The sequence below is a fragment of the Megalops cyprinoides genome, chromosome 15, assembly GCF_013368585.1.
Source record: "Megalops cyprinoides isolate fMegCyp1 chromosome 15, fMegCyp1.pri, whole genome shotgun sequence".
Classification (NCBI taxonomy): domain Eukaryota; kingdom Metazoa; phylum Chordata; class Actinopteri; order Elopiformes; family Megalopidae; genus Megalops; species Megalops cyprinoides.
The window spans coordinates 707,501-729,994 of record NC_050597.1 but is presented as its reverse complement, the minus strand read 5'-3'; the positions used below and the strand labels follow the sequence as shown (position 1 = coordinate 729,994).

Sequence of the window (22,494 nt, the reverse complement as noted above, 5' to 3'; positions counted from 1 at the left end):
CAGGTGCGGTATGGCCCAGTGTGAAAACAGCATTATGCAAAGCTGCACTTCGAGGAACCCTGGCGTGTGATTGGGCTGTGTGTGTGTCTGTCTGACTCCCCTCCCCCTTCATCTGCATATGCATCTCTGTCTTGAATTGGTAACGGAGCACATGCATTGGTTACACCCCCGCGCCGGTCCGCAGGTGCCCCAGCCGGTCCGCAGGTGCCCGCGCCGGTCCGCAGGTGCCCGCGCCGGTCCGCAGGTGCCCGCGCCGGTCCGCAGGTGCCCGCGCCGGTCTGCAGGTGAGTGGCAGACTGCAGTGAGAGAAGGGGAAAACAGAGGAGCGTCGCCATGACGAGAGGGGGCGGAGCCTCCCGCTGTTCCACACGTCACTTTAATTAGAAGTCTGCTTTTCCTGCTTAAACTCTGCACTAATCACAGGGGAAATACGAGTGACACCAGCCCCCCGCTGAGACAGGAGGAGAATACAGAATCTCTCTGTCTTTCTTCTTCTCTTTTTGTGGCTCTTTCTCTTTTCCCTGGGTCCGGAGGTCAGCTCATCAGTCAGAATCCAGCTCAGCCACATCCACCCCGGGCCCCACAGCCTCCCCCAGCCTGGCTCACAGGGGATAACGCTGTTCAGGTATGCCATTCCCTGTTAGATTACACATCTGAAGCCCAGGACAGCTCCATCCTCAGCATGGGTGACAGCCATGTCCCTGAAGACTCTCCCTGTGTGTGTGTGTGTGTGTGTGTGTTTGTGCTTGTACACTGCCAGTGCTCGGTACCTGGATGTCCAGAGACAGTGAGTCACAGACAGAGAGGAGTCAGCCTGGCAGTGAGGAGCTGACCTGCGTGCTCCTGCACTCCGCACCAAAACGACCTGACACCCCGCCCTGCGGCATGGGGGAGCCAGGCCTCACAGGCCTCTGAGACCCGGCTGCACAGGCACGGGTGACACGCACCACATACTGCACCACAAACCTCTGCTTTATCTCTGACACTTTGACAGGGAACTGGGATTGCAGATGATGCAGAAATGACAATAATGGGAAAAAATTTTATGGCCAGTTAAAAAAATATATCAATATTTAACGTTTGGGTAAATACTTTTTATATGAAATAGTTAACCGTATGCACGGGTGCTGTTTCTGCTGATTTTTTCCAATAAAGAAAATGTTGTCTGTGTAGTTTACATCATTTTCCTGCTTTTGGTGATATACAGTGTAATCCACACCGCAGTTTACCTTCACCTTTACCTGTCAAATCAAGATCAGAATTAACCTCATTAACACCTCAATGTAGTTCCCCAAGACCAGGGCTGAGAGACAGTGCAAGACATCAAACGCCTCCTTCCTGTACTGTACCCCAGCATCAGAGCTAGCTGCTACTGCATAGAAGCTTTTTACACACCCAGTCATACTCATATTTTAGTCATATATCAAGCCATGGAACACTCCAGTAACATAATATCAACAGCAAGAACAAAGACGGCGTTACTTCCTATCGGTCAAACTTTAAATTCACAGCTAAGGAGCACCATCAATCGGAGAATGCACAGACCTGTACATCAAAATGCTTCCAAGGTAAAAAAAAAACCTCTCTGCTAAGACACAGAGAGCTTATTCTCATGCAAAACCTCAACTTTCATGACATTTCCCACAAGCACTGCACAAAGCCCACTGCACAGGGCTGGCTACACCGGCTAACTGCATCAGCTGTTTTAAAAAGGCATGACTGAGGCCCTTTCTGTGGTGTCAATGGAACTCTGATGGGTCCAAGACATTCCAACGTACCAAAACAATTTCAGAAAGCCAGCCTTCAAGGCAGCCTAGCACTGCTAAACTACAAATAAGAAAAAGAAAATTTCCCAGAATAAATAAATGGATTATCAATAGTTCCAAAAGTGTATGCATGCTGCACCTCTGAGATAGGAAAGATCAAGACACACCTGGTGTGAAAAAGTACTCATTTTTTTCCTTGCCTTGAACATTGGGAGAGAACAGGACGACCTCACTTCAGCGCATCTTAGACCTTCAACATCTCTGACCCTGAATCTGACTCTGAGCATTCCTGTTCACTCAGATCTCAGCCTCATAAAGCTCTGAGCAAATCAAGGCCTTCTTCATCTTTACCCACTCAAGGCCTGGGTGAGTTTGAGGGTCGGAGTCAGAGAATTTGCCATTACTTTCAAACTTCAGTTTTGTTAACGATTTTCTGCCTGACAGGCAACTTTAAAAACAAACTTTGGGTCTCCTTCACAGCAGCAAAGAGGATGGTTGGTGGAGCTGAAAAGGATTCTGGGAGAGGAGCGTGACAGAACGGCAGGAGCCTCAAATCCCAGGAGACTTGTTCTAAAATCAGCTGTCAGAATGCTGCGCGTCTCAATGCAATGTCGGTATTTAGGGGAAGTGATGTCATCAGAAGGCAGCATTGCTCAGCTGACTCTGGCCTACAGAACAGCAGGGGTTCCAGGGCTCTGATTTCCCTGTCTGTTGCCGCACACTAAGAGCTGAAACGATCTAACAAGACGGGGATCAGAGGAAGCCCTCCCCCCCCCCCTTCACTTAAACACCCATGTCTGTGTGAACTAGATGTGAAATCCATCAGGTTTCCAGCATTTAAAGACACACCTGTAAAAGCTCCCTTTGAAAGTGAATTCAGCGCTGTGCTACCTTGGCCCCTCTTTCTCCAGCAGTGACACTGTGCTGAACTTACAGCCAGCAGGAGCATAAAGCATTTCAGACACTTCACAGGTCAGGGTCTCACAAAAAGCCTGCAGTTACACACTCAGGAAGGCAGATATTCAGCACCTGCCAGTCCGGTTGTGACTCTCCCTCCCGCTCCCTCAGGGCCTGTCTGAGACCGGCCTTCCTCTGAACACGGCGCAACACTGGGCCTGGTGCCGAGGCCGTGCAGGTGCGTGTGCGTGCATGTGCGCGTGTGCATGTGCGTGCGGGCGTGCGTGTGCATGTACGTGCGTGTGTGTGTGTGGGGGCGTACGTGTGCGTGTACGTGTGCGTGCGTGTGCGTCTGCGTGTGTGTACGTGTGTTTCAGTGAAGGCTTTAGTTGCAGTGTAATGTTACAGTGGAGAGGGAGGTGTGCACACAGAAACCTCCAGGCTTTCCTCAGACGCACGGGGCCAGTCTCCACCCTGTCTCTGTGTGTGTGGTGCTTGAGATCCACATCAGACTGCACTTCCCACTCAGTTCAGCCATAGATTAATAATAAATTAATGCTGTTGGATCGGTGTTTGTGTCCTGAACACAGCAGTCCTCCGGGGGGGGGCGGGGAGCGCCTAGTAGTGCCAGGACAGGGAAGAGGGGGGTGGTCAGTGGATCTTTGGTTTGGGGAGGCGTGAGTGGTTGGGCAGGGTGAGGCCTCTGGCTTTGGGCTTGCTGGGGCCGGGAGCGTCTCCGTGTTTTTGGGGTGGGGGGTGTCCGTACGGGACGCGGGGCAGGGCAGGGCTCGGGGGCTGGGCCCCGGCGCTGAAACAGGGCAGCCCGTGGGATGGAGGGGGCAGGGTCCTCAGGGCAGCAGCCCCGGCGCCATGCAGCCCGGGGGGCGGGGCTGTGACTAACCCCTTCCTGTGGAGGCGGGGTGTATGCGGGGTCGGAGGGCGGGGCGTCTCTGGGGGCCGCAGTGACCCCGCGAGGCCCCTTGTGCCGTTGATGTTGAGGTGGGCGCTGAGGAGGCGACTCAGCTCGTCCGGGTCATGGGGCGGGGCCTTCGCAGCGGCGGCGTCTGATTGGCTGCCAGTGCTGGGCTGATCCCGGGTCAGGCGGACGTCACAGCGGGCCTCGCAGGGGGCTGAGTTTGCTAGTCTTTGCGCAGGGTGGGGGTCGCTGAGGCTGTGCTTGGTAGGCTGTAGTATTTGAGGCTACAGAAGAAGGGGGGAGGAAATGAGAAAAACAAATTATTTCACACTTCACACTTCCATGTTCTGTCCTTACCTGTCCCACATGAACACCTGTGTTACCCTACCCACATTCCACCACCTCTCCATCCCAAATTCTGTCTTTAAAGACGGACACCTGCAGACTCAACACTCCTGCCTAACCCAGTAGCTCCCCTTTAACACACACCGCCACAGTCGCTCAGGGCAGGAGAGGCACCGATCAATAAGCCTCTGGCCAAGTGCCTCTCACTGACAGTCTAAGATGTTTAGAAGATGTTCCCTGAAATCCAACAGGGGACTCCTGCCCACCCAATTACTGAAAGGTCAGCCTCTGCAGAGGAGGGCACCCAGCCACTCAAACGCTGACTGACACTCAGCGTCCAGCCAAAACGCCTGTCCCGCCGCCAGAGCCACACACAGCAGCTCAAAGGGAAACTGGCGTTTCCGCAGGAACGGAGCGGCTGGCCGGGCAGTCTCTGAAGCGCGCTGTGTGACGCTCCAGCGGGCGGAGAGGTGTGTCCACGCTGCGTCCTCTCTGTCACCCCGGCGCAGCGGCTGTCCCTCTCAGAGATCTGCCGCTCTGCAGGCTGGCAGCTTGCTTATCACAGCCTGGCACCGCACACGTCCCCCAAGCTCCAGATAACACATGAAAGAATCACACTTTCTTCTCCTTTTCAGAGGAAAGGCCAGGTCTTCCTTTCAGGTTTGGGTTGGACAGGTTTCCTGGACCACATTTTATGATCGTCTTGGAGCTGCTTCCTTCAAGAACAGACATGAGTGCATTTCAGTGGTTCAGACCTGCGGGCGGTCAGAGAATGCCCTCTGTCAGCACGCCACACAGCTGAGCCTGGGAGCTGCACCCAGGCCGTGTATTAACATACAGCTCCGTTAGCTCTGGGCTTTAACATCGCTGCTGCCCCCTCCCCTGCATCACAAAGCTACGGTGAGAGGCAATCCACTGGTCCACAGCTCCACCTACTGCTCAGTACCACCCACTGCAGCACCATGTTTTCCCCGTTGATTTCCTCTCTATGTCACTTCCTCCAGTGGCCTCAGGCTCTTTTGTAAAATCTACCGTTCCTTCCTGTCAGGGAGCCGCACTGACCAGAGAGGGGCTGTCGAGAGGGGACAGCGTTTTTCGGCAGCTTTAGCTTTAACATCGCTATAGAGACCTGTCAGAGTGTGGCTGGAGGGGTGCGAGGATCACAGGGCTGCTCTCTGGAGGGGTGTCCCAAAATGAGGGCAGCTCGTGGGGATTGGCTGCACCAGCTGATAGGAGCTGACACTGAACGCCACAGCCGACGCCCACATGCTGAGCCGGCCGTTTCAGGGAGGCAGCTGGGTTTGCATGAGTCTGCACCTCAGCCAGCAGTCTGCACCTCAGCCTGAATTCTGCACCCCCCCCCCTTTGCAGTCTGCACCTCAGCCTGCATTCTGCACCCCCCCCCCCCCCCTTCGCAGTCTGCACCCCCCTGCAGTCTGCAGCCGCCCACCCCCCAGCAGTCTGCACCTCAGCCTGCATTCTGCACCCCCCCCCCCTTTGCAGTCTGCACCCCCCTGCAGTCTGCACCCCCTCACCCCCCCAGCAGTCTGCACCTCAGCCTGCATTCTGCACCCCCCCACCCCCCCAACAGTCTGCACCTCAGCCTGCATTCTGCACCCCCCCACCCCCCCAACAGTCTGCATGAAAGAATGTCTCGCCCCACTCAGCAGACGCACTCGAGACTCCGAGAAACTGGTCTGATTCTGAATAATGACAATGGACACCAACACAAAGCAATCTGAGCACAAGCATAACCACACTGCACAAGACACAACAATTACTGAGCAATGTTTAAAAAGGAGGCAAAAAGCACCCTACTCTCCAAGCACTGCAGTCATGCAAGGATAACAGAAACAAAAAAAAAAACCGTTTCGGAAGGTCTCTTATCCCCGAGGAGGGGTGTGTGTGTCCCAAACCAGGGCTGCAACCAGGAAGCGTAAAACTCCCCAGCAACTGTAGAGAAGTCCAGAGGCACAGAGCTGCCAGGTGATGAGATCTGTGAGGGTCAGGTCTGTGTGCATTTGGTTTAAAGCATCAATCATTTGAGTTGAGAATTCCTCTATATCACAACAATAAGGACAGATTTCTGAAAACAGAAACAAGCTGTTGAGCTAATCTGAGGGTGCCCATGCATTCTGTATCAGATTTCATTACAGCTTGGTGCAGAGCCAACAACACAGCAGAGCAATTACCCTTAAAACTTTCCCAGAACATCGTCATTACAGTCTTCTGAAATAAAGACAGCTAGCTGTTACTGCTCATCTAGTGACTTCAGTTTATTGGCAGTCAAGCAAATCATTTTTCAAGTTCATCTGGATTTACAGGGCAAACTGAGACTGAAAAACACTGTAACGCAGTCACAGTGAGCAGTGTGGCTGCTTGGATTTACTTACCAATAGCTTGTACAGAGTATGACACAAAACACAGCATGCAGGATGCTGTACTACAGAGAGACAGCAGGACTGTCCCTCACTGTAGGACACAGGTAGGAACACTGTTTCAGGAAAAACCCTGCATCACACACACTGCAGTGACCTAAAACTGGACCGATTTGTGTTCCCATCCACAGAGAAAGAGGCAGGAGGGTGGGGACAGCAGAGAGAGGGGCCGAGGTCGGGTCCGCCGGGAGAGTGGACGTGAAGGAGAAACTGCAGGAAGGAGCAGGAGGGATGTGAGGAGGGACGTGACGCCATGCTGCTGGTACACAGAACACGCCCTGCGTCTGTGAGCGCGAGGCGTTCAGACGGCCGTCAGGCAGAGAGCTGCATGCAGACGCAGCGCGGCCACATGCACAAACCGCAGGCATGCAGCAGGCTTCAGAGACATGCAACGCATGCCTCAGCCGGGAGGCGTCCAGAGAAATCTGAGAGTACTGTACCACGCTTTATCACGGAAGTATTGCACTAGCTGCTCCACTCCTTGCCAAGGGCATTATGGGAGAAGCAGGGGGAGAGAAACAAGGACAATGTTGTCACACAGTGACAGACGGACTGCAACAGCAGAGACAGGAGCTGGAGACACAAGTACATGACAGACTGTGGGAGAGCTGCCTCCCAGAGTCCGCTCTGCTGCGCGCACGCACACACACACACACACACTCTCACACACTCTCTCACACACTCACACACACTCACACTCACACACACACACTCTCACACACACACTCTCTCACACACACACTCTCTCACACACACTCTCTCACACACACTCTCTCACACACACTCTCTCACACACACTCTCACACACACACACACACACACACACACACACTCACACACACACACACACACACACTCACACGCAAAGCACTGTGTCCATCATCCTGTTCGGTTACTGTAGATCGCTCAGTTCCTGCTACTCTACTCATGGACTCTTGGGCTCTGCTCATTCCTGGGCATCCTCTAATCTTGCTGCACTCTTCAGGTTTCTTAGAGAGATCCACTCTCTCTGCTCACTGTTCTCTTTTTAATGAAGTACAGCTCTGTTTTCAATCCGCTTCTGGTTTTTTGGTGCATGACTCACCTACAGACTCCTCACGGGTTCCCCTCTGCACATACGGAGCAGTTATTTCTCTCTATCCCCTTTCTAAGTATCAGCTTTCTTGGGATATTTCAGTGAGTCCGTTGGGAATCTCCTCCTGGAAGGATTTTTATCTCCACTCTAAAATAACCTCCCCCTTTTCCCAAAGACTAAATCTTTAATGCCATCACTTCATTCCCCCTTACATACATTTATTTCTTTTTCTCCTCCATCTTAGCAGCAGTAGGACGAACTGCACATCATAATAAGACCATATTCCTCTGCATGTTACTTTCACTGTGTGTTGAAAGTGTTTTTAAAACCATTGGTTGAATGGATGCATTCGTAAATAGAAACAATAAGAGAAAACACACGTATATAACTGCACGCTCACACTCTCAGCCAGATCATTTTGCCACACACACAAAAGCATGTCACTCACTGTCTTTCTGCTCACAATATGTATTCACGCACATGTATACACACACGCACACGCGCGCGCGCGCAGGCACACACACACACACACACACAGATGGAAGTTCCCGGTGCAGCTGCAGAGGACATGCAAATAAAGGTTAAACCACAGCAGAGCCCAGTTCAAAGCCATTACACAGGACAGGCAATTTCACTTCCCGCACACAGACACCTCCTGCTGGCCAGATTACACACTGCACTGCGGGCTAGGGGCTTAACAGCAGTTACTGAGACTCAAAGCCAGTCCCTTTCCCTTCCTAGCCGCTGTGTTACAGTGTGTTACGGTGTGTTACGGTGTGTTACAGCGTGTTAGTGTTACAGTGTGCAGGGATTAGGGCTGGGGGCTCTGATCTACTGGATCTAACGTTGACTGACTGACTCAGCGCTGACTGACACAGCGGAGGGAGGGTGTGCCTGAAGCTCCGCCCCCGATGTGCCCCGCCCTACTCCGCCCCGCCCCACGCGCTGCACTCCCCGTGTCCCGCACAGGAACTATCAGGAACATAATTTGAATCCACATTCAAAACTATAAATCATTATTCTCGTTATTATGACTATGTTTGTTATTCTCAGCATCATTACTCTCAATGCTTGACCAATCAAAAGCCCTCATGAGGAAGATGCATCCGTTCAGAGTAAGAGTTATAGTGAAACACTGAACGGCGAATCTCGGCACGGACTCGAGGCCGGGGTGGCAGCGTTAGAGAGGCAGGGTTGGGGGGTCGGCGGGTCGGGGGGGACAGGGTTAGTGACTCACTCGGTCTGCGGTGCAGCATGCCAGCCTGGGGGGTCCTGGGGTACGAGCCGTGGCAGGGAGAGAAGAGGGGAGCAGGCAGGGAGCCCTGTGCAGAGAGAACACAGAGACACACACATGACACACAGCAGCACAGCACACGCACACGCACCGCATACGCACATGACAGCACCACGCACACGCACACGCACAGCACACACACAGCACCACGCACACACACGCACACGCACATGCACAGCACCGCGCACACACACGCACACGCACAGCACACGCACACGCACAGCACACGCACAGCACACGCACAGCACCGCGCACACACACGCACACGCACAGCACACGCACACGCACAGCACACGCACAGCACACGCACACGCACAGCACACGCACAGCACAGCACACGCACACGCACAGCACACGCACAGCACACAGCACACGCACAGCACCGCGCACACGCACACGCACAGCACACGCACAGCACAGCACACGCACACGCACACGCACAGCACACGCACACGCACAGCACACGCACAGCACAGCACCGCGCACACACACGCACACGCACAGCACACGCACACGCACAGCACACGCACAGCACACGCACAGCACCGCGCACACACACGCACACGCACAGCACACGCACACGCACAGCACACGCACACGCACAGCACACGCACAGCACACGCACAGCACACGCACAGCACACGCACACGCACAGCACACGCACAGCACACAGCACACGCACAGCACCGCGCACACGCACACGCACACGCACAGCACACGCACAGCACAGCACACGCACAGCACACGCACACGCACAGCACCGCGCACACGCACACGCACACGCACAGCACACGCACAGCACAGCACACACACACGCACACGCACAGCACCGCGCACAGCACACGCACAGCACACGCACAGCACACGCACACGCACAGCACACGCACACGCACACGCACAGCACCGCGCACAGCACACGCACACGCACAGCACCGCGCACGCACACGCAGGCATAAACACGCAAACAGGCACACGAGCACACACACAGGCATAAGCATGCTGACATACACAAACACACACACAGTACGTAACAGATACAGAAACACACACATATACTGTGTCTATAATGCAAGGACTGGCAGAGCCCAGGCGAAGGGGACCATCTCTCTCCACTCTTCACCTGTCCTGAAACCGTTCAACAGCGCAGAGACACCCCCAGCCAGCAGGGGCTTTATTCAGGGAGAGGCCTGTGTGGGGTGCAGGGGTGCCAGACTGCGGTGCAGTGCCCCCTATGGGCCGAAACACAGGCCTCACCCACCGGGTGCTGAGAGAGGAGAGGCACGACCACCGCCCCCCCCCCCCGCCCCAGTGCAGTATGGGCTTGTATGTGAAAGTGAGACAACAATCAGCACATAATCTCTCCTCAAGATGTTTTATCAGCTCCTTAAATTGAGCAAATGTGCTCTTTGAGAGCACCGTCTGCCATGGAGACGCCTGTGTTCCCGGGAGAGTCCGGGCTGCTTCCCGCGTCCTGCCCAGGGGGGCGGGGGGGCTTTGATGTCTGCCTCTTTCACACACTCACGCTCCCCCCCCACAGCAAGGACGGGGTGAGACTGCAGGGGGCTGATGGGAAATCAGTACCTGTGTGACAGGTGATTCCCCCCCGTGGGTGGAGGCTGTCTGTGTGAAGCTTCAGCAGAGGGGGACTATGCAGGTACAGCTCTGTGGGCATTTCTAATGATGGCCAAACGTGCAAAATGTTTCTGCTGTGAAACACAGGTTACAGCTCGATTCCAACCGAACACCCGCTTCCATGGATACAGACAGACATCACACCGAAGGCAACAGCAATGCTTCAGCCAAGATCTGAACCTGCAGCGTTTGGTTAAAGGTCTGTTCAGTAAACACAACATCACACTGCCAGCTTACGGTTACCAAACTCACCCTACCAACACTACTGTGCTCGCCGCTTTTTCTACAGCTCGAAATACAGCAATGACCGATATGCAAATATCTATTCCAATCAATCATATACAAATATCTAGTTCTACCTATCTACGTATCCCCAGCTCTGCTGACTGTCAGTCACTCATGCTGTCTGTGATCACACTGGAAGATACACACCTCAAAATGCCTCACAATAAAGTTGCAATCACCACACTTTTCTTTCCAACAGATTGATCCAACGCAGCCTCATACAGGCTAACAGCAGCCCCCTGCTGTGCTCTGAGGCGGGTGAGGATCTGTGTTCTGATCTGAGCTGGATGAAGAAACTGACACTGCCAGACAGAAACATGCCCCTCATAACAAGACCCGGCACCAAACTGCCACAAGACCACTGAAGCCCCACTGAAGAGCAGAACCTCAGGCCCAGAGATGCTCTGAAACGTCTGCAGAACCCCAGAGATGCTCTGAAACATCTGCAGAACCCCAGATCCAGCACAGCCAGCACACTGTCTCCATTCTGCAGGAACTCAGATCAAAACATCCCTCAGTAAACCCAGTGCCCCACCCTCTCTGACTGACTGTGAGCATCTCCACACAAGGAGAGGAGAGAGGAAGAGAGAGATGCGGAGGAAGAAGGAGAGAAAGGGAGAGAGAAGAGAGAGGGAAAAAAAAGAAAAAAGTAGAAAATGAAAGAAACGTATTAGGTCTTGCTGGACGAGATTCTGAGCCATTTGAAAAGAGACTTTTATAAAGATGCTGTCCTCATTTCTGCTAGTCTGTCCATTGCACAGCTCTCCTGCCTTATATTACACACAGACTGAGTAACGTTGCTGCTCTAGCGAGGTGTGTACCCTGGCATTTCCCTCTAAAAGGGTGTGGTGCCTTACAGAGACCACAGAAAGCGTTAGGTCCGCTTCACCTGGCTGATCTGAGCGCAGGTAATCGGGCAGCAGGGCGTTACCGGGCTGCAGGTGCGGCCGTGTGCCCGATGCTGCAGGACAGGCCTCTCTCACTCCCCCGTCACTCACCCCTCACCCCAAACTGAGAGAACTTTACCGCCCCCTCACACGAGGCACGAGGGAGTCTGTGTCTGACTGCCAGCGAGACTCTAACAGTCATTATAATGAAGTAGGTACAACTTTTAAGAAACAGAAGACAGGTAAAGCAGACTTACATTCATAAATACCCACGGAGGCTTCCTCTCAGCTCGGAATCAGCCATTTCTGCTTCTCTTTCTGGTGTAAATCTGATTGTTTTCCTATTACAGGGTGTGTGCTGTATATCAGGCACATCTTTCCCCTCCATTCCTCAGTCAGACAGCTGTCTCCCCAGCTGCTCAGCCAGCCCATCATATCTAGGGCTACTGCAGCCTGCAGTACTGCAGACCGTCACCAGAACAGTCATCACCCCCAGAAAACTGTCGAACATCTCACCCACAAAACTCACTATCCATGGAGAAACGGACCGTTCATCACTACGGGCCCCTGATCTACGCTGACCGCAGGACTGAGGTCTGTCTGACTACAGAACAGAACAGTGTGAGAGGAAGACACCCTGCAGTACTATACCACACCCAGCAGGGGGCGCCTTCATGAATCCATCAGCCCAGGTCCTCAGACTGGATTGGACTCATTCTGTTGTAACAACAGATGGAGAAGAAAGAACTTAAACAGCAAAGAACATGGAGCCCACAGGAGAGCAGCATGTTTCTGCAAGAAAAGGTGCCTCTTCTTCACCTGCCTGATGTATTCCCCATCATTACTGCCATGCCAGAGCCTGACCAGCCTGGCTAACAAGGCTCAGCTGATTTTCTCTGAGCTCCCAGGCTGTGTGCTCAGCAGCTGGGCCAGCTGGCCCGGTTCTGGAAGGAAAGGAGCAGGGATCCAGGGCGCTGGAGGGCGGTGCTGGCTGTCAGCGGTCGGGCAGGGAGACCTCTGGAGGGGGAGGAGGAGCTGGACTCACACTCACCGCGTGTCCCCTCCAGGGCGTCTGCGTGGCCTTGTCGTGGTGCGTGCGTCTCTCTCCTCGGCCCGCCGGCGCCCTCTGCTGGCACTGGCACCTCGGGGCATGTGCAGGAGCAGACTGAGGGAGAGAAACAGATGAGACAGATACAAAACAGATACAAGAGTGTCTGATTCAGTACAAGATTCAGGGGTTCAGTAGATTCAGCTGCAGAGGAGCACACTAACGAGAGAGAGAGAGAGAGAGAGACGGGGGGGGAGAGAGACAGAGTGAGGGGGGGGAGAGAGAGACAGAGAGAGAGAGGGAGGGAGAGAGGGAGAGGGGGAGAGAGACAGAGAGAGAGCACTGATGGGGGGGGGAGAGAGAGAGAGAGCACAGAGAGAGCACTGATGGGGGGGGAGAGAGAGAGAGCACAGAGACAGAGAGAGAGAGAGCACTGAGAGAGAGAGAGCATTGAGAGAGGCTGGCGAAACCGCACACTGCTAGCTATTAGCCACCCAATTAGAGAGCGGGAGAAACACTGATACGCCGTTATTTTGAAGAGCAGTTCCATATCACTACAGAGATAAAGGAAAGAGGAGGAAATGGATCACAAGAGATTCAGAGGACAAGAAATTTGAAAGCATAACACCTGATAAACTGTAGGAAGTAATGTCGCTCAGACTCACTGAGTCTGTCAGCACAGCGGAACAGTGCAAACCATTCACTACTGCAGTCCAGCTCACTTCAGACAGCATCCCAAAAAACAGGGCAACGCAAACTCCCAGAGACACTCAAACAGAGCTGCACCCTGAAAATGAATAGAGACACATTCCCAAACGCACTACATAGCCGGCTATATTTGTGTAATTCAGATGTGAACAAAGCTAGCCCACAACCAAAAAGGCAAGTTTCACACACAGATAATCACACACAAAAACACTGAACCGATTCATCCTTCTTTGGTGGAAATACTGAAAGGCTGCAAACCAGCATGGTGCACACTGTCGTCATCTGTCTGTCAAAGCTTACTCACGGTTACTCATGTGAACGTGTACCCTTACATGGGATCTCCTAATGTGGCTAACTGGGAAGAGCTGGACAGCTCTCATCACTGTTCCAGGAAGAGCTCATTTAGTGCTAATTATGTTAACTATGGTCACGATATACAAGTGAAATCACACAGAAATTAGTGTAAATATCAAATTAACATGCCAATTCAGCAATGATGTCGTGATGTTGCAAGCTAATGTCAGCAGGCTAATTAGCGTATTAGTTCTGTTAACAAGTTATAGTTATACAAATTTGTATTTCCATTCCATCTCTCTGTTTAAACCCAGCAACAACAACTGTATTTACACTAAAAAAAACAGTATGTCGTTAAAAAATTTCACATAGCAAGCTAGCTTCTACAAAGTCACTGTAGCAACCTATGTGATTTTTTTAGCAAGCTCATAGTTAACAAATATCTAAGCTGCAGCCAAAAGGAAAGGAACCTAGTGAATGTATAAGTCATAGGAGAAAAATCCCAAGCAGCTGTCTAATTCATGCCAAAGAGAGCTAAAAAAAAAAGTAATGATAGCCAGAGTGCCAGAGAGCCAACACATTGCTCACATTTTTTTCACAGAAAAAGAAAAAAACACTTTCTGTTGTACTACATTCACAGTCCTGGTGGACTTTCCTACATTTCATTTTGGGTTACTTGGTTGGCAAGCAATCAAAACTGGATATAGTACTAAAACTTTGCAATGTTTGTTGAGTGTGGCTTAAAGAGTTGGTTTCATTGCCTTTTTGTGTAGGATAGAAATAAAGAGTCCTGGCATGTTTCACATTCAGCCTGATAAAGTCCTCTGTGCGCGAGCAGGCAGTCCGACTCAGGGCCTCTGTTAGGTCACAGGGCCAGCACATTTGAGGGAACGTTACCCACTATGAGGCCTGTGACTGTGCAGGTTAGGACCCACTGAACTCAGGCTGTGTGAGATCACAGTACAGTTTGCTGTGAGATTTCAGGGTTGTGCATGCAGCTGAATCACCCCTGTAGCTGCCAGCATACTTTTCAGCACCTATAAGCATGTGTGTGTCATTTCCATGGTTACCTTACTATGAGCCTATACACACACACACACACACACGCACACGCACACATGCGCGCACACACACACACACACACACACACACACACACACACACGCACACGCACACATACACACACACACACACGCACACACACACACGCACGCAGACACGCACACACATACACGCACACACGCACACAGACGCACTCAGAAGGATGAAAGATTGCAATGAAACGGAGAAAGAAAAAATAAGAAGGATCTGATGTGGACAGTAATGCTTTCATAGGACTCAGTGCACAGAGAATCAGAATGGAGAACTCACTGAGCAGCAGTGAACAGCAAGCACAATGTTCAGATGCACACACACACACGCACACGCACACGCACGCGCACACGCACACACACACACACACACACACACACACACGCACACGCACACGCACACACACACGCACGCGCACGCGCACACGCACACGCACACACACGCACACACACACACACGCACACACACACACACATACATTTAGAACACACTCACTCACTCACACATGTTCCGATCTGCTGGGATACAGCAAGTCCCCAGGTAGAGATGGAGGTTCATCAAGAACACAGTAAAATGTGGGTAAAACGCACAGCACCCACCGCCAGCCCCACCCTCTGCAGAGCAGCAGAAAGCAGTTGCAGGGCTTTCATATTCACAGCACACAGGAAGCAGAGCCGTTTATTTAGCATTAGAGGATATTTAGCTTTATTGCTAAGCTATCTTAAGAGACTGAAGGTCATTCCAGTGCAGTATTTAAATAGTACTTAGTACACGTACTGTTAACACCCTTAAAATACCAAACCAAAGGCAGCGTCGCTTTATTTTTAATGGTTATGTCGTAACAGTACATAAAAAAGATACGTCATCATGGTATGACTGTACTGAGAATGGGAGACTGCATTAAAAACAGACATTATTTCCCACAGCCCAATGTGACGGGTCACAGGACAGCACTGTGAGGCAGCAGGCTGAGCCGGCTCTGAAGACAGCAGGCACTGAGCTCCACTGAGCCGGCTCTGAAGACAGCAGGCACTGAGCTCCACTGAGCCGGCTCTGAAGACAGCAGGCACTGAGCTCCACTGAGCCGGCTCTGAAGACAGCAGGCACTGAGCTCCACTGAGCCGGCTCTGAAGACAGCAGGCACTGAGCTCCGCCGAGCCGGCTCTCGTTGTGGGCACAGTAGTCTCACAGTGTGGAAGAGGGGACTTACCACCTGCTGGGTCAGCTGAGTGATGGTCTTCTCCTTCCTCCTCAGCTCCTCCCTCAGGTCCTGCACCTCCCCCATCAACTCCTCCACCTGCCAGCAAACACAGACATGACCAGGAACACCACCGTTAACACGCAGCCGTATGCATGGGCAGTGTGCAAGAACACTGCACTACGCACCCTGGATAATGGAGTTCACTATCAAACCCGGTCATTTAAGGAGCTGCCCCCGGCCCGCTCGCTCTCTCAGGCCACGCCTCCCAGGGCACCTCTGTGACCTCTGTGACCCTGTGTCCTGACCCCCCCCCCGCCTCCCCCTGGCTGTGACGCCTCTGAGGGTAGTGAGGGGTGTAGGAGGGAGCAGCACAGGTGCGGTGCCCTTCAGCAAGTGCCCACCGAGCCATGTACACGCAATGCACCCTGGGAAGGTCACCAGCCGTGGCGGCTAAATGAAAACAATGCAGCCTGTAGCGCTGTGCTCGAGGGAGAGTCCGCTTTTCACGTGGACAGAACTGCTCTGCTGAAACAGTAAATACATTAATAATTCACAGGGCCGCATGTCTGAGGGTTTGTAAGGGAGCCGGTGCATGCAGCTTTAATAAGGCCGAGCAGAAGAAGTGCGCGGCCTGCGAGACCCCCGCCCCGCCTGAATGCTGATGCGCTCGCCCCTACAGCGCCGCAGCGGCCGGAATACAGATCTCCTCACACGGCTGCCGGGCTGCCGGGCGGAGCCGGCGAGGACACCACACTGTCAACATGAACACTGAGCTCCGCTCCTGCAGCAAGCTGAGCAGCTGCGAGGCCCAGCATCGCCCTGCCACCACTCAGAGACACAGCACCGACACAGTGTCAGCTGCGAGGCCCAGCATCGCCCTGCCACCACTCAGAGACACAGCACCGACACAGTGTCAGCTGCGAGGCCCAGCATCGCCCTGCCACCGCTCAGAGACACAGCACCGATACAGCGTCAGCTGCGAGAGTGTGTGTGCCTGTGTGTGCGTGTGTGTGTGTGTGTGTGTAAGTACACATGTTACAGGTGTGAGGATGTTTCCTGGGATTCACCTGCCTTTCAGATGCAGTGAGAGCTCTTTGCAGCTCAGTTCTAACATTACAGTGGCTGCCTGACAGACCTTTATATATCAGGCTACAAGTTTATCCCCCAATTAAAATAACACCATTATTACACAGGAGCGTTATGGCATCTACCACACAATTACTACTCTTACTCATGCTGCCTGGTAACAAACACAGCTCGAAACTCCTTAGCTAACAGTGGTATTTACAGCCATTTTTGCTGCTGGCTTCTATCAGGACTGAAAGCTGTGGCTGCCTCTGCTCTTTGTAATCACACTGTTTGCTAATCTGTCCGTAAGTGCAGAGAGGTGAACTCACAATCGTCTTTAGCTGAGGTGGGACTCAGCTCTGTTAGTGGAGAAGGTGAGGAGGGCCCATGTTCTTCCTGTGTTTTATCAGAATGGTCTGCGATCTGACACTCCCACACTGAGCTGTCCGACAGCCCCAGCGGGGTGTGCTGTCACAGAGTCACCTGTCCTGCCCCTCCCACCTATCACAGAGTCACCTGTCCTGCCCCTCCCACCTCTCACAGTGCCACCTGTCCCTCCCACCTCTCACAGTGTCACCTGTCCCTCCCACCTCTCACAGTGCCACCTGTCCCTCCCACCTCTCACAGTGCCACCTGTCCCTCCCACCTCTCACAGTGCCACCTGTCCCTCCCACCTATCACAGTGCCACCCTTCCCTCCCACCTCTCACAGTGCCACCTGCCCCTCCCATCTATCACAGTGTCACCTGTCCCTCCCACCTCTCACAGTGTCACCTGCCCCTCCCACCTCTCACAGTGCCACCCTTCCCTCCCACATAACAACTGTGCAGGTTACCCAGAAAAACAAGAGCAAACCACTGTGCATTGCCGGGTTGTGATTTGTTTGTTTAACCGGGGGTGGGAGGGGGCTCTGACTGTGTGTGTGTGTGTGTGTGTGTGTGTGTGTGTGTGTGTGTGTGTGTGTGTGTGTGTGTGTGTGTGTGTGGGGGGGGGGGGGGGGGGTCTCACCTGCAGGGCGGTGTTGCTGTCCTCGCTGGACTCTGGACTCAGGACCCCCGAAAGCAGAGCATCCTGCAGCACACCCCCATCCTCCATCTGCACACAGACGGGTGGGGGGGAGAGGGGGGGGGGGGGTCAGGCATCGCAGACTGACCTCCTGCTCTTTCACACAGACGGTGGGGGGGGGTGGGCAGACTCACCTCCCGCTCTTTCATACAGACGGGGGGGGAGAGGGGGGGTCAGGCATTGCAGACTGACCTCCTGCTCTTTCACACAGACGGGGGGGGAGAGGGGGGGTCAGGCATTGCAGACTGACCTCCTGCTCTTTCACACAGACGGGGGGGTCAGGCATTGCAGACTGACCTCCTGCTCTTTCACACAGACGGGGGGGGGGGGGGGGTCAGGCATTGCAGACTCACCTCCCGCTCTTTCACACAGACGGGGGGGGAGAGGGGGGGGTCAGGCATTGCAGACTACAGCACTCTACAGATCTGATAAGTAACTGCGACTACTGCTATTACTCTTAATTCCTATTCACGCTATTTTTGATCGCCCTTATTGAAGGCAAGTCACAATGTGTTAAATAAATGTAAAATAACTTTGAAGAATATGTGCATTTTTGTATTCTGTAAGCTTTAGGGCTGTGTTATTACTGGAGCAGCAGGAGATGCTCAGGAGAGCAGCGGTAAAGGAAAAGCAGCATTTTTCAGTGTCGCTCTGACCCTCAGAATGGGAATTCACATGCAGCAGAGTATCTGACATTACTGTCCCACGATGCAGAGCCGCTCAGTTAAAGGGCAGCGTTTATTCAGCCAATAGAGGAGCAGCAGGGCCAAGCGAAGGTCAGCTGAAGGTCAGCTCTGCATCTCCACAGGACAACAGGCACGTGCTGGCACTGCGGCCTTCCAAAGCACAACAAGCACATTCAGCACCAAACACCGAGGGTCTGGAAACCACACAAACACACACACACGCACACACAGGCTCTCATACACCACACACACATGCAAACACGTGCATGCACAAATACACACACACATGCAAACACGTGCATGCACACATACACACACACACACACACGAACAAACACACACACAATCACACACACACACACACACACACAAACACACACAGGCTCTCATACATCACACACACACACAAACACGCACACATGCAAAAACGTGCACGCATACACACACACACACACACACACACACACACACACACACACACACTCACACACAGGCTCTCATACACCACACACACACACACACACACACACATGCAAAAACGTGCACGCACACACACACACAGGCATGCATTTTTCTAAGCTGTGTTCTGTGGGCTTCATCAATCACAAACCACAGATAAGGAACACCGCTGTCTGTGTATGACAGAGTGTGGCCATTTTCACCATGTTGCAGTGACTAACAGGATGTAGTTAGAGCAGAACACACAACCTGCTGTGCTGGTCGGCCAGGAAGAGCGACACTGTACAATTACCCCCATCGCTCAGATATTCCCCCCTCCCCCCTCGCTGCCACACACTCTGACACACAGCTGAACTGACACACTGCTGAACTGATACACACTCTGATACACACTCTACCACACTGCTGAACTGACACACACTCTGACACACAGGTGAACTGACACACACTCTGACACACACTCAGAGAGCAGAGGTCACACTCCCGCCATCCCTCATCAGCCCATCAGCTGAGCTGAGACAGAAGCTCTTCAGGACCTGATAAGCGCTTTGATATTGAAGGGCAAGCCGAACGCCGGGGTCAGCCATCCTCACTGCAGCTCACACACATAAAGGCAACAGCCACAGGAGCATTTAGCTACCTCCAGCCAAACGAACACACTGCTACAGACACAGTCTCTTCCACCCAAATGAACACAGTTACAGTAACCTCCAGCCAAACGAACACACTGCTACAGACACAGTCTCTTCCACCCAAACGAACACAGTTACAGTAACCTCCAGCCAAACGAACACACTGCTACAGACACAGTCTCTTCCACCCAAACGAACACAGTTACAGTAACCTCCAGCCCAAACGCACACAGTTACAGTAACCTCCAGCCAAATGAACACAGTTACAGTAACCTCCAGCCAAACGAACACACTGCTACAGACACAGTCTCTTCCACCCAAATGAACACAGTTACAGTAACCTCCAGCCAAACGAACACACTGCTACAGACACAGTCTCTTCCACCCAAATGAACACAGTTACAGTAACCTCCAGCCAAACGAACACACTGCTACAGACACAGTCTCTTCCACCCAAACGAACACAGTTACAGTAACCTCCAGCCAAACTAACACACTGCTACAGACACAGTCTCTTCCACCCAAACGAACACAGTTACAGTAACCTCCAGCCAAACTAACACACTGCTACAGACACAGTCTCTTCCACCCAAACGCACACAGTTACAGTAACCTCCAGCCCAAACGAACACAGTTACAGTAACCTCCATCCCAAACGCACACAGTTACAGTAACCTCCAGCCCAAACGAACACAGTTACAGTAACCTCCAGCCCAAACGAACACAGTTACAGTAACCTCCATCCCAAACGAACACAGTTACAGTAACCTCCATCCCAAACGAACACAGTTACAGTAACCTCCAGCCCAAACGCACACAGTTACAGTAACCTCCAGCACAAATGAAAAGGCCATCACCATCATCACCATCTAAATGAACATGTCTGTAGCAGTTACCTCAACACAAATGAATACACTGTTATGGCAACTACAGGCCAAATTAGCATGCTCTTACAGTATGCATATCTGCACAGATTGTACTGAATCAGCTATGGAAGTATTAGTTTAGGAACTGAGACTCACAAAAGCAGGCTGTCTGTTCAAATCCTAACTACTCCGAACTGCAGCAGCACTTGTAAATGCCCAGGTGTACAAACATTAGAAAGATCATTCTGATGTAACGGAGTCTGTCAAAGTCATCTGCCCACCTGGGTCAGCTCCTAAACACAAAACTAAAGAAGGCAACCTCTCTCACAGTGCTCCCTGTCAAACATCCCATCGCTTTACAGACATAAACACTCAAAGTGCTGAGGTGTCTCGGTGAGGAAGTTCAGGGAAACATCCGCACCTTTGCTGAACAGTCTGAGGGAAATGCACTGCCAGTGAGCTGGAGTCTGACTGACTGGTGATGTGTCTGACAGTTGCTGAGGCTCATATGAACTGTTTATCCCGCTCAGAGGTGTGTATGTGTGACACCTGGGGCTCAGGTGTGCCCTGAAAGAGCAGGAGTGTTCAGGTGGGTCTCACCTTCACACCAGCCACCCTGAGGAGCTCAGTGGCTCACCTCGAACCTCTGGCCAGATTACCGTGAAGTGTGTTAATCTGACAGAGATCCGCTGAGTGTCTCCCACACAGAGATAATCACTCCCACACCTGCTGGGGCTGGAGGTTAAATAGCTGCTCTGGGAGGTACTGCTCCTCTTTCAGATCAGCACTGAGGGATGAAGTGGGAAAAGAACTGAGCCACCCAGGCCACAGTCTGGGGTAAAGTCTGTGTGTGTGTGCGTGTGTGCCTGCGTCTCTCCGTCTGTGTGTGTGTGTGTGTGTGTGTGTGTGTGTGTGTGTGGCTCTCCGTCTGTGTGTATGCGTGTGAACCTGCGTCTCTCCGTCTGTGTGTGTGTGTGTGTGAGACTCTCCGTCTGTGTGTGTGTGTGTGTGAGACTCTCCGTCTGTGTGTATGTGTGTGTGCCTGCGTCTCTCCGTCTGTGTGTGTGTGTGTGTGTGACTCTCCGTCTGTGTGTATGCGTGTGTGCCTGCGTCTCTCCGTCTGTGTGTGTGTGTGTGGCTCTCCGTCTGTGTGTATGCGTGTGAACCCGCGTCTCTCCGTCTGTGTGTGTGTGTGTGTGTGTGTGTGTGTGTGTGTGTGTGTGTGTGTGACTCTCCGTCTGTGTGTATGCGTGTGTGCCTGCGTCTCTCCGTCTGTGTGTGTGTGTGTGTGTGTGTGTGTGTGTGTGTGTGTGACTCTCCGCCTGTGTGTATGTGTGTGTGCCTGCGTCTCTCCGTCTGTGTGTGTGTGTGTGTGTGTGACTCTCCGCCTGTGTGTATGTGTGTGTGCCTGCGTCTCTCCGTCTCTGTGTGTGTGTGTGTGTGTGTGTGTGTGTGTGTGTGTGTGTGTGACTCTCCGCCTGTGTGTATGTGTGTGTGCCTGCGTCTCTCCGTCTGTGTGTGTGTGTGTGTGTGACTCTCCGTCTGTGTGTATGCGTGTGTGCCTGCGTCTCTCCATCTGTGTGTGTGTGTGTGTGTGTGAGACTCTCCATCTGCGTGTGTGTGTGTGTGTGTGTGTGTGTGTGTGTGTGTCTCTGACCTGCAGCAGGTTCTTCAGTTTGAGCAGCTGTGTTTTGACAGAGGAGCAGTCCTGGGCCATGTGTCTGAGGGTGAGCTCATCCAGCACCACCGCGTGGCCATCCCGGAGAGCGCGCGGCCCCATTCGGGCCAGGCCTGGGCCAGGAAACCCGTCAAACTGAGGGAAAAGAGCACCCCTGGAAGAC

The 22,494-nt window shown here is 52.8% G+C and overlaps 1 protein-coding gene across 1 annotated transcript in view; it reads right to left on the bottom strand.

Annotated features, from left to right (window-relative positions):
* Positions 1 to 2,968: 2,968 nt before the first annotated feature.
* The window catches only part of ccser2a (coiled-coil serine-rich protein 2a), a 47,508-nt gene continuing 27,982 nt past the window's right edge, over positions 2,969 to 22,494 (bottom strand). The window contains exons 6-10 of the mRNA XM_036547163.1: positions 22,311 to 22,485; positions 17,954 to 18,040; positions 15,888 to 15,974; positions 12,587 to 12,700; positions 2,969 to 3,863 (exon numbers count right to left, since the gene is read on the bottom strand). Of these exons, the coding sequence (XP_036403056.1) occupies positions 3,315 to 3,863; positions 12,587 to 12,700; positions 15,888 to 15,974; positions 17,954 to 18,040; positions 22,311 to 22,485 (1,012 nt within the window). The 3' untranslated portion in view covers positions 2,969 to 3,314. The remainder of the gene's footprint in view (positions 3,864 to 12,586; positions 12,701 to 15,887; positions 15,975 to 17,953; positions 18,041 to 22,310; positions 22,486 to 22,494) is intronic.